Consider the following 12782-nt stretch of genomic DNA (forward strand, 5'->3'; position numbering starts at 1 on the left):
CTGAAGGGTGAAACTGTACAGCGAGGATGCTTACAGTGTCCATTAAGAAGCAGATGAGCGATTGCATGGAAGTCACACACACAAACACACACACACACACACACACACACACACACAGCTATAACACAAACAGCTATAACACAAACTCGCATGGGCTGGAATGGCATAATGGGGAAGTAACTGCTCTGCAGGCAGTAGGGAAACTCACACTGTGTCTGTAGAAGGGGTCAACTTTTGTTGGGTATTTTTCAAACTGTAGGAGAAATGAAGTACAAAGATGTAGAAAAAACATGAGAACCTTCACATATTTGCTGTAGCAGGCTTGACATTGGCCTCTTTAAGGGTCATTTCAGGCACAATGCATCACAAAGTGTATTTCAAGATTATAAACATGCTTACAGATTGAAATTATAATTTAAGATCTAAAATGTCAACTGAGATTCAAAGTTCAACCATTTCCCCAACCACTGTTTTCATCCTCCCCTTTTCGTGATCATCTGAAGACCTTTTAAACTAGCGTGGGTTCTGTGTTTCATTTGGTCTCCTATTAGCAGTGCAGCGCAGGCTCGGGGCGAACAGTTCCCTAGTCGAGACTAAACACTGCAGCCGTAAAGAGCCTTTTTATGGCCTCATTAGAGGCCTCGCATTGCTGCCTTTAAAGTATCATCAGAGCCAAGCGAACCCTCTATGGGCCAGGCAGTTACGAATGTGTGCGTTTGTATGAGTTTTAGGTCCAGCCACCTATTGCCTGTGGTCTCTCCCAACAAACAGCGGGGCTCTTAACGCAAGGCATTTGCCAGTAATGAAAACCCCCAAACGGGACCAAATGATGTCATTAAATTCAGAATGAATTAAGTGTATTATGTTCTGAGAGCTGGCTCTGAAGTTAACATGCTTTGGGCGAGTTATTGCCAATTTAGAAAATAAAGGCGACTCAAGTCTGGAGTCCTAGAGTATGCCAGAGAAAACACTAGAAAGGCTTTCTGGGAGAATAAAGGCATGATTGTAGCGTGGATGGACACACGCAGTCATTGTTGAGAGGCCGCCACAGAAACCCGCGGGTTACAGGGTGCTGCTCGCACACACGTGTCCAACTGTGGACAAGTCTTCACTCTCACAACCACATGGTAAAAAAACATTTCAGTGCCATGTCCGCCCACTTTTCTTCACATGTAAAACTCTTTTTTTAGAAGACGTGAATTTTCTGCTACCCCGTTGACCCTTTCCACCCTCTCCAACCCATACAGGTGTGTTCTACTTATCCTCACATTTCTGGCAGGGGTACGCACCATGGGCGGTGCTGGGGTGGGCATGATGGCGTGGGGGAAGGGCGTGAAGGTGTGCTGGTGGGTGTGCTGGTGGGTGTGTTGGTGCTGATGCTGGTGCTGATGCTGATGTTGGTGCTGGTGGAACTCTGTGCGCAGGTAGGGCGGTGGGCCCAGCGAGGCGCCACGGTCGGCGTTCTGGGAGGCCAGGAAACGGGTGTTGAGCTCCTGGCGCAGAAGGTCTTGCTCTGGAGAAGAGCAAGAGGGAAGGGAGGATTAGGATGGGGTTTGTTAATGAGTGGAAGGTCACTGTCTGTCAGGGTTTCTCAAGCTTTTTGACGCGACAGACTCTGAACGTGCACAATAACGGCCACGCGCACCTTTGTGCAAGGTTTTCTCCCAGGGACGTCCATATGGTAAGAACGTTGTGGTGGTTGATTTATTAAACTTTGTCTAAAACTGTAGTTAAAAAAAAAAACAATTACACTTGTTATTTTGTGTCTCTGATTAAGATGTTAATTTAATTACAGTGAAACCCCTTCAGAGACGCCTGGAGGGCCCTGGACTCCAATGCGAGAGCGACGTACGTCATCGAAAAGGAAGCCATGTCAAAGTTAGAAAAAAACTAAACAACCAGGAAATAGCTGCGATTATCAGCATGTCATTTTAAATTTAAGCGCAGCTCGAGATTATTCAAACTGTCTGACTGCTGGAACTGTCGAATGCTGTGATTTGATACACTACGGCCCCACTGAGACGACATCTGTTGTTCTAATAACCTCTGCACAGCCTGTGGAGAAAGAATGGATTTCAAGTAATCACTGGCTGGCTTTTCTTCTAAATTCAGCAAAACGTGCCACGAGAGATTATATCTCCTCCTTATCTTTCCTATTCCACAGTGACTCTCTAAAATATTTTCTCCATTTATTTTAACCTTTATTGGGATGGGAGTGGGGGTGGAATTTTCTCTTCATAAAAATGTCATTAGTATCTTTAGAAGAAAATCCAGCTCGCTCCATTCCGTATTGACCAAATTGATTTCTCGCACGTGAACGGTATTCAAGGTGAAAATGGAAGTTCTGGGAACACTGCTAAAGGTGAAGCCCCCCCCCCCTTCTCTTCCCACACTGACCCTGACATTTAGCTTGACGGCACTGGGGGGAAATGTGCACGGGGTCTGTAAATCGCTTTTGCAATGTGGCCCGACTTGCTGGTGGATATTACTGGTGTGTAGAGTCCATCAATCACAGCGTGACAGAAAGAGTGTGAACTTGAACTGTCCACACGCCTATAAACACACACGACCCCGGGCGTGGAGTACATGTGGATTATCTTGGACTCAGTTACTTGTTGCTTTAAATAATTACAGGGTAACATTCTGTCTGTCTCTGCATCTCAAATGCTTTCCAATCAAACGCTGCTCCTCGTGTACTTCTCATATGTCTCAACTGGCAGGTAACCTGACGCACCACCTGGCTAAAATAAGAGTTGGCTTTTTTCGTCAGCTGAATGTGCGATCCTCTGTGGGATGTTTGCGAGCAGTTCTTTTACCTGAGTAGGCGCTCCCAGCAGCAGGATGTCCGGGGACTGGCAGGGTGCTAGACGTAAGTGGTGGTGGTGGAGGCAAGGCCGCTGGAGGAGCGAACATATTGGGGTGGTGTGGGTGTGGCGAGGACTGCAAGGCAGGGGGGAAGCTGTGGGGGGTGTTCTGGTTAGCCGCCAAGGGCAGCGGGAAGGTGGAGGCTGCTGCTGCTGCGGCGGCAGGAGGAGGCGGGTGGTGGGGAAGGTGTAAAGAGGGAGCAGGGGGCCCGTGGGGCTTGGTGCCTGGGGTGCTGCTCCTGCTGCTGCTGTAAAGAGAGAGAACAAAAAGAGAAAGATGAAGAAAGGAGCCAGGTTAAGCCAGGCCTGATCAGTCAGAATTAACACTTGTTCCTCCACATCCCCTCATCTCCATCTGCTCCGACGTTCAATTCCCAGCACAGTGTTTTCACACCTCAACTGTCCTCCATTTACAAACGCCTCCCTGCCTCTCCCTCATGCTTCACAGAATCCAGGGCAAACACGATCCGTGAAAACGCCACGTTCACAACACCCTCGGATGCAAATAAAGCTGGCAAGCAGAACCGAGTGCGTGTCTGTCTTTGAACAGCTTCTGTTAAAGGCACTTCCTCCAGAGCCAGGTAGTGAACATGTGCATCGGAAATGGGATGAGAGGGAGAGAGGGTGTGTATGCTTGTGTAAGCAAACAGTCTTTTGTAGTGTGTGTGGGTTTTCCTCGGGGGCAGTCACAGAGCTTGCGTCTCCACAGCTCCGCACACTAAGCCTAAAAGCTCATTTGCAGTGCCCGCTCTTCGCTGTGGGCCCCGGCTGTGATTATTCACAGCGGGTGCCAGTCTCTGTTTGCGCACTGGCAGGCTGACAGGCCTGGCGCAGGAAGAGGGAGGCAAAGCCAAGTCCTGAGAGCCTGCGAGGCAGAGCTGTTGTTGGGACTGAGTGGATTCTGAAGGAGCTATCCTGGAGTCTTAAATTAATGTAGAGAGCCTCCTAGGCCTTAGTGGCTCTCAACAGCGATGGGACAGAACAGACTAGCTCATTGTTGTTATTTTTATTAATATATAAAAAATAACTGTGATCATGGTGTATTTAATCAGACAAAGTGGAATTCTGCTGAGGAATTATTTAAAACATAAGAAGAATTGACAGTCCTCTGAAGTATTTAAGATTTTTCTAGGTCCATTTTCCTCCTGTTCTCATGCACAAACAACCTCTCATCATTACAATTCAAGGTTGTACTAAACTATTGCACACACAGCCGGTGTAATTGGTGAGGGCTGGAATCTCTACAGAGCCCCCAGTGACGTGGGTGGCTAATAAATCACAAGCACTCTGGGCACAGTTTAACCCTTTTATTCAGTTGTTAATAATCAGTGCTTGTGTTTGGCTCGGAAACATCAAGCTCTCCCTGATAGCAATTTACATACTGATCGGGCATTGTGCATTCCAGCTCATGAGATATTCTAGTATTTTCAAGTGTGTGTGAATATGGAGGTTTCGTCTGTACTGCACTGCACATAATTATCAGAGCGCACGAGGACATGTGAGACGTGAATGTTTTTCATAATGAACTGATGTGCGAGGGTGTCTGCTGTTAGCCTTACCTGTGACCGTTGAGGTGGAGGCCGTTGTAGGCAGAAAGGGGCCGGGGGTGGCAGCGCGACGGGGGCCGGTGGGGCCCGGCCTGACTCGGGTGCTGTTGGTGAGGGTGATGGGTGGGGAGGGCAGGCGACGGTGGGTGTGGGTGAAGGCTGGGCGTTGGCGGAGGCCGGGGGTGGGACAGCAGTTCAGGCTGGTGCTGGGGCCGGGGAGGGGGGGGCGGCGAGGGCTCTTGGCCCTGGGCGAGAGGCAGGGCTGCGGGCGTCTGAGGCCTGGGGAGAGCCTCTGAGCGTGGGGGCAGGTTTGTGGAGGCCGGAGCCTGGGTAGGGCAGTTTGTCTGGGTCCGATGAGGGGACAGGGGCTGGGGGACAGACGGCTGGGGCAGGGCTTTGGGGGGCAGAGGCTGACTGCGGGTGCTGGATGCAAGGGGTTGGGGGTCCCTGCAGGTCTCCTGGCTCCTCTCCTGACTGCGCTCTAGGCCTGACACCTTGAGGAGGCCTGGGCCATGAGGCTCCTGGCTGTCATTGGTGGAGAGCACATGGATGCCAAAATCTGGAACTGTGTAAAACAGAAAGAGAAAAAACTATTTTTAGTTTCCGAGCTGACGATACATTTGAACAAAAATGTTAAAAACAGTAGAAATGTACATTCACTGACACGACACCCAACAAGATCATGGCTTTCAGTGTACATACACCAAGCAAAGAAAACACTGCAGTTGAACATCTCCAGCCCTCACAAAGATTGTGTGTGTGTGTTTGTTTTACTATAATCGTGGGGTCCAAAAACCAGGGAATACAGTATACTTGTGGGGTCTGCACAGCCTTGTGGGGCCCAAAATGCTGGACCCCACAAGGTTAAAGGGCTCTTTGAGGGTTAAGACTTGGGTTTAGGATTAGGGTTAGAATTAGGTTATGGTTAGGGTGAGGGTAAGGGTTAAGGTTAGGCATTTAGTTGTGATGGTTAAGGTTAGGGTAAGGGGCTAGGGAATGCATTATTTCAATGACAGGTCCCCACAAAGATAGTGAAACAAACGTGTGTGTGTGTGTGTGTGTGTGTGTGTGAGCGAGCTACAGGCCTTTTGTAGAGCCTTGTCTATCTAACTGCCACCTCCCCTGCCATGCTTAGTGTGTGCGCTTTGAGCTGACAAACTTCCTGACTTACTCTTCCTTCTCATACTGACACACCCTGCTGGGGTTTGCAGCTGTGCCAGCACAAGCACCAATTCCCGAGCCCTTTCACGCAGCCTTTAACACTGTCCCTGGGGACAAACTACACAGCTGAAAGTTGTTTTTCTTGTTCAGGCTAAATCAGTTCGTATCGTACACAAAACTACATCACCTTCATTTCAAGGTTGCTGTTTTTTGTTGTTTTGCCTGGATGACAGAGCTACAATTTGCTGGACAAATTTAATGTATTCTAGTCAGATTTGTTAATGAAGCATTTTTGCATGTACCTAACACTGGCTGACAGAACTGAGATCTATTGTGTATAGAAACCAACTGTAGCTGAATTGTGCAAACAGGAAACAGGTTTGCATGGACATTTCAATATTCATCTTAACCACATGCAAACAGGCCTGAGGCTGAGGACAGCGCATATTAACACGGCAGGATAACAACCCCGCATTCATTAATTCACTTTCACATGGAGCGTGAAGGACGGGTGTGCATTTAGCTTGCTTGGTGAGGATTCATTTGATGGACTTTCAGTAATTGCCAAAAACCAACAATTACTTGCCATTAGAAGCCCTGCTGGGCTCCATTATGTACAAAGTGTGAATTAATCCAGAGAGTGAATAATAACCGCTGTACAATGTTGGAGTCGCACAGAACAATAGCTAATAAGCTCCGTCCAGGGTATTCCTCTGCAGGGACCTCCTACAGAACAAAGTGCTCAGACATCAGCAGTTGGCTCGGCTGCTCCAGAGGCAAAGAGGCTCATGGGGGATGACGGTGTATACGTAAACTGTAATTAACTCTCCCCAGGCCTCAGGGGGGTTTAGGGGCAGGAGTGAGGGCGCCTCCTCCCCCTTAGGGAAGCCAGCTAAATCCTGCCAAAGAGGTGAAGATGGGAGCCAGTTCTCCTGGGCTGAGACAGCAGCAGCCTGTCACAGCAGGCTGCCATCTCCCTGACACACTACTCCCTCCAGACCAACTCCACTGGGAGCCAGCTCTACGAGAACCTTCACCCATTAGTACTGAAAGGCAAAGGTATTAGCAACGGCAGGTGCACGTTATGTCTTAGTTAAGGGTCAGGGGAGGTAATTCCTGGTGCAAAATGACAATCGATATACGCAATAACAGCTATTGACTCCTGCTCTCTGTGTGGGACAGCTTACTGGGACATCTGCCCGCCTGTCAGGAGACAAAAGGCACACTTCCAGGTTGAAGTGTTTTGGTAATAGTCTCTGTAAGTCATCTTTGGGCAAGCACAAATAAGAGATGCCTCTTTTCAATGCCAACTTATCCTTCGAGAGAAACTATATCTCTTGAAAGGCAGTCTGCACACATCCCTGTTCCACACTCACGTGCATCAATGAACAAGAAAGCCCAGCAGCCCTTAAATCCATCTCCCTCGCCATGTCAATCTTCTCCACTTACAGACGCTATTACTGGTCAAGAGAGACTGCTGCTGGCAAACAACTTCACCGCAGCAGACGGGGAGAGGAGAAATTCCCAATTCTCAGGGCTCCTGCTGCACCTCTCAGTCCCTGAGGTCCACGGCTTGTTTTGAGAATGTGCTAACACGCTAAAAAAAGAGGGTGTCTATTCTGGTCATAATGAAGACTCCAGGGCCGGGCGGAGCGGGGAAGAAGAGAAAAGAAGGATATACGCCAGCTTTCCTCCCACGAGGGTTCATTTGTCAGTCTTCTTCATCCCTGGAAACAAATAAGCGCAATTCCCGCTTGGGTTCCTCAAAATGTTTCAGTAGTATTGCGGTTTCTAACTAGTGTGCGTTGCTCAGTGAAAAATAACAGAGAATGAGGCCTGTGGTTGTGTGGGTTAGTCGGGGAGGCGAAAGCTAGAGGCCAGATTTAAGAGGTGAATGGGGTACAGGAGAGGTGTGTGTGTGTGTGTGTGTGTGTGTGTGTGTGTGTGTGTGTGTGTGTGGGAAAGCCATTCATTAAGGCTGGATGTCAGGGGACTCAGTGAGGGGCTTAGGGGGATAACTCATTATCCCAGCATGAGCCATCTGTTCACTCACTCACTCACACACACGCACACACACACGCGCACACACGCACGCACACAAACCACCACCACTCCTGATTTGTATCTCCCTCCATGGTTAATGTACACTGCAGCATGTAATCATTAGATTGGCTACAACTCTGATCTGGCTGAACTGAATATAATGTGAGAACATGAAATTGTAACATAGTATGACAAATGTGGATGAAAAACCTCCTCCATCCCTTGACATTGTGAATAAAAACTGCCATAAGACATGAGATAACAGATCATTGGTATGCAGACCTCTTTCAAGCTCGGTTTTTCATCTCACCTTTGTTGTTACTGTCCTGCAGTGGACCGCAGCTCATTAGCGCCATGCAGCTGGATTTATTGTTAACATTTTTTAATGTGTTGCTAATATCACATTGAGCCTGCAGGGATAACAGGCCTGTGTATTAGTTGCTTAATGGACCTTCATCAGCAAGGTATTTGGATTGGTACAGCCATGTGCAAGACAAATGGCTCAGATCTTTGAGTGTACTCCGCTAAGATCTACAGAGGGAGTGACAGGAGGCCTGGCAAAGTGAGATGCAGAACATTAGGAGGTTTATTATGGTGTTAGGTCATTACTGCGGAACTTAAGGGGATTTATTTAGCATACTATATTTCAATGTCATCCCTGGATACAACCTGGCCCCGTATAAATGATTAACAAACAAGCGCCAACAACATCATATTTTTAACGCTTGACTGGCAGACCAGCACCTGTCCTATTGAGAAATACATTAGCGCCCAACTCTTGCCAAAATCACTGCTAATCTCCCTCTCTCTCTTTCATGTGAGTGGATATGACAGCCTACACCCGGGCCTGGATACATCCTGACAAATTGATGGCTGTTGAGGCCTCTGCAACATCCCAAGCCTCTGCCCCTTGCCATCACCCCTTCCATCTCATCCTCCTCGAAATAGCACCGCGACGACATTCTAAACCTTCACACTCATTTATGGGATTTCATCCAGGCAGTGGTCACATAGCTCCAATTACACAAAACGTGTGTGTGTGTGTGTGTGTGTGTATGTGTTCTGAGCAGAGGCAAAATGCAGAGAGTGGGCTGAGCCTGAAGCTGAGACCATGCCGCTGTTTGGTCAAACTACCAGAATACAGCACCAATCAAATATGCTAAGCCGCAGGATATGGAAAAGGGAAATTTCTTGCAATCAGAATTGTATGTAAGCATGTAAGTACCACCTAGAAAATATACTTTAAGTATCAAAAGTAAAAGTGTATTTTATTGATGCATTCATGTTTAAACAGCATTTTGCTACAGCCAATTATAAATAACTTTCTATACAGTTAGGTAGTTAAAGTTGTAACACTGCAATGTGGTCTATGAGGAAATTACAGTTTTTTGTCAATAGTTTATCTGCCTTGTGATGATCACCAATTTCAGGTAATCACCTACCAGTCTTTAATGTAGCAACACATCAGTGCCTGCGACCTTAGTGTTATTAAACTGAAGACACAACAGCACCAAAAATAGTAGCAGAACAATAGCCAACTTTGACTGCTGACATCTAGATGGCCATAAAGAGAAGGCAGGTCAGAGGCTGTGACAGCTGTGTAGCTGCTGACAGCATCTAGGAAACAGGTGCTAACAGGGAGGGGGGGGCAGCCTGCTCTGCATTATGGCCTCAGGGGCACCAGATGATGCAACAACAGGTAACCTCTGACTGCAGGTCTGTCCTGTACCAGTACCGTGCTGCAACACTAGCTGTTACTGCTGTCATTATCATGTGCTGGGGACTGGGGTTTGTTCTTGTAACCAGCAACCAGACTAAGAGTCTACAGCTAGTGAGGCTGTACTTATGCACAGTGGTTCTTTGTTCCAAATTTTAATGTCAGCATGCTAACGTGCTGATGTTTAGCAGGTGTATTACGGACCATGTTCACCATCTTATTTAGCATGTTAATATGCTAACATGTATTAATTAGCACTAAACACAAAGTACAGCTGAGGCAATATGTCATTAGTTTTTGGTCACACACAAGTAGTGGATTCTTTAAAAACCTGACCGGATGATGTTGCTTGACGAAAAAGATAAGGGATCAACAGTTATTACAGTTCATATTGAGGGGAACGTAACATATATCATGACAATACATCTAATATTTGTCGAGACATTTCACTCAAAACCACAAATGTCAACTTCACATGGTGGCGCTAGAGGAAATGTCAGGGGATGACCTCAGTCGTTAGGATGCATCATTTAGGAATCATGAATGTCTGTACCAAATTTCATGGCAATCCATCCAGTAGTTTTTGAGATGTTTCAGTCTGGACTAAAGTGCAACAATGCTGTTATAGCGTAGCTAGAAAACAACAGAGGTGAGAAAAATCAATCAATCAATCAAACTTTATTTATATAGCACTTTACAGCAACCAGCAGGTATCTAAAGTGCTTAACATCGAAACCAAGAATAAAAACACATATCATACAATAGAAAGAAAGAACATAGAAAACAGTAAAATCAGAAATAGTTACAAAGAAACAGAAGAATGAAATTGTCACACCACTGCTACGTGTTAAAAGCCAGACTAAACAGATACGTTTTAAGTTTGGACCTAAAAAGAGCTACATCTGTAATAGTGCAAATATCAGGGGGTAACTTGTTCCAGAGTCTCAGGGTAAGCCTGGTCATCCCACCGTTTATATCTAGACCTTGGCACTTCTAAAAGTCGCTGGTTTGAAGAACACAATGACCGGTTGTGCTCCCGCAAAGTTAAAATTTCGGACAAATACTCCGGGGCCAGACCATTTAAGGCCTTGAAAGCAAACAATAAAATCTTAAAATCGATTCTAAAACGCACAGGGAGCCAATGAAGGGTGTAGAGAACAGGAGTGATATGTGCATGTCTAGATGTGTTTGTTAAAAAGCGAGCAGCAGCATTTTGCACAAGTTGAAGACATGAGATGGAGGTCTGATTCAGACCAACGTAAAGAGCATTACAATAATCCAACCTAGAGCTAATAAAGGCATGAATAGCCTTTTCTAGATCGTGCCTGTTGAGGAAAGGCTTAACTTTAGCCAGGAGACGAAGCTGGAAAAAGCTCATTCTAACAACATTACTGATCTGCTTGTCAAGTTTCATGCTGCAATCAAAAGTAACCCCCAAGTTTTTGACAGCTGACCTAGCGTAAGATGCTAGAGCTCCCAAACTCAAAGCTGGACCATTTTGCGTGCCTGAAGTACTGAAAATAATACACTCCGTTTTATCTTCATTCAAATTAAGAAAGTTTTCTGAAAGCCACAGCTTAATATCAGTGATACAACTAAGCAGGGAGTTTAGTGCGACACTGTCATTTGCGTAACAATGAAGCTTTCCTATAATAGCCCATAAAGGCAGCATATATAAAGAAAACAGAATGGGGCCAAGAATTGAGCCCTGGGGAACGCCACAAGAGAGAGGAGCAGCTGACGAGAAGAGGTCACCAATCATGATAGAAAAGCTCCTATTAGCCAAATAGGAGCTAAACCATGCAAGTGCCGAGCCTCTGATGCCTACACAATGCTCAAGGCGAGAGAGGAGGACTGCATGGTCCACTGTGTCAAAAGCCGCTGTGAGGTCCAAGAGCACTGAAACAGTAGGATTCCCGGCATCTACAGACAAGGCAATATCATTATGTACTCTCAACATGCAGACTCAGTACTGTGACGTGATCTGAAACTGAGTGAAATTTTTCAAACACAGAGTTCTGCTGTAGAAAGGCTTGTAACTGTATGAAAACAACTTTTTCCAAAACCTTAGAAAGAAAAGGCAGATGAGAGACTGGTCTAAAATTTGACAACACTGTGGGGTCAAGATTAGGCTTCTTAAGTAGGGGCCTGACCACAGCATGTTTAAAGGCAGCTGGGACAGAACCTAAACTAAGACAAGAATTAAAAAAAGTAAGAAGACTCGACCCAATGGTGCTATTAAAAACCTCCTTCACCATTCTGGCGGGAACAATGTCTAGGGGACCACTGGTGGGTTTCATGTGTTGTACAACCTCACTAAGTAACGTCAGTGAAACTGGTTTAAATTCCTCAAACACAGCTGAGTGTGCAGGAGAAGCAGGTACAAACACAGGAACATTTTGTATATCATATTAAACATATGGATTGTGGATTTTATTTTTTTATTTGCTATTTTGACTGGCAATCCAAAATATGTACTTCAGCAGCATTTAGCTTGGTGTGAACGGGGATGGAAAATGTAGCCTGTAGGCACTGGAGCTACAGCCTGGAATAAAAAAAATTTTTTTCTAAGGAGAAGCGCTGACAACTCCAAAACCCAGAGCTGTCTGTCACAGCTGACAGAGACTTTCGAAGTTGCACTCACTCACTGTCGTCCCTGCAACTCTTTTTCTCTATCTGCGTCTGCTATTCTCCATTCTGTTCCCTGTTGTGCGGCAGTAAGCAGAATCATGCCCAAACCTCTCACAGATCACATCGTTCTTCCAGAGGCAACAATTTTACCACAGTCTAGCCGACACAGTGCATTTGAAGAAAACTGTACCACGATGCCGGTGAATCGTGACAAACTATTTAATTTGGTCCAGAGGCATTCTTCTAAAAACTGTGTGGGCCGGTGAGGCTGGACTTGCAGCAGCAGGTAAACAATGGCGGGGTTGTTGGCAGGAGGCTACAATTTCCTGCCCTTCATTTTGTCCTCTTCCCTCCACACACATCATCATCACCCTGCATCTCCTCAGACAAATACACAGAGGGAGACAGACTGTTTGCTCAAGTTGAATCAATTAAAGTGCACACTGTGCTGAACAAGGATTTGTGGCCCTCATTAAAAATTCCATCTTGCATTGGTATGTCTCAGTAAACATTAATTACAATCAGGATCTCTGTGCTGAGCTGAGCTTTCAGAAGCTGGCGAAATAAAATCCCCCTTAAAAATATTCACAGTCCCCAGTTATGCACAATGTTTAAAAAGACAGTTTCCCTCAGGCCTTAGTCTGGAAACCATTTAGTCCCTGAAAAAAGAAAGGAAAACACCGCAAACTCGCTCCACTTCTATCTCCATATTTAGTTTGACAACAGAATTAGAGTTGTAATTGAGCAGCAAGTGTTGACAGCGGTCTGACCTCAGGAGTGGTTTAGACAGCATATGTCTAAACCACTCCAGAGGGACCA

The 12782-nt window shown here is 46.2% G+C and overlaps 1 protein-coding gene across 12 annotated transcripts in view; it reads right to left on the reverse strand.

Annotated features, from left to right (window-relative positions):
• The window catches only part of auts2a (activator of transcription and developmental regulator AUTS2 a), a 348592-nt gene that overhangs the window by 13594 nt on the left and 322216 nt on the right, over nucleotides 1-12782 (reverse strand). For 9 of the 12 annotated variants that reach the window (XM_031310791.2, XM_031310792.2, XM_031310797.2 and 6 more), the window contains 4 exons: nucleotides 4424-4976; nucleotides 2817-3112; nucleotides 1269-1513; nucleotides 209-253 (listed from right to left, as the gene is read on the reverse strand). In XM_031310791.2, coding sequence (XP_031166651.1) covers nucleotides 209-253; nucleotides 1269-1513; nucleotides 2817-3112; nucleotides 4424-4976 — 1139 coding nt within the window. The remainder of the gene's footprint in view (nucleotides 1-208; nucleotides 254-1268; nucleotides 1514-2816; nucleotides 3113-4423; nucleotides 4977-12782) is intronic. The other 3 variants (XM_031310795.2, XM_031310799.2, XM_031310798.2) reach the window with 3 other exon arrangements.

Source organism: Sander lucioperca, chromosome 13 (assembly GCF_008315115.2).
Source record: "Sander lucioperca isolate FBNREF2018 chromosome 13, SLUC_FBN_1.2, whole genome shotgun sequence".
Classification (NCBI taxonomy): Eukaryota; Metazoa; Chordata; class Actinopteri; order Perciformes; family Percidae; genus Sander; species Sander lucioperca.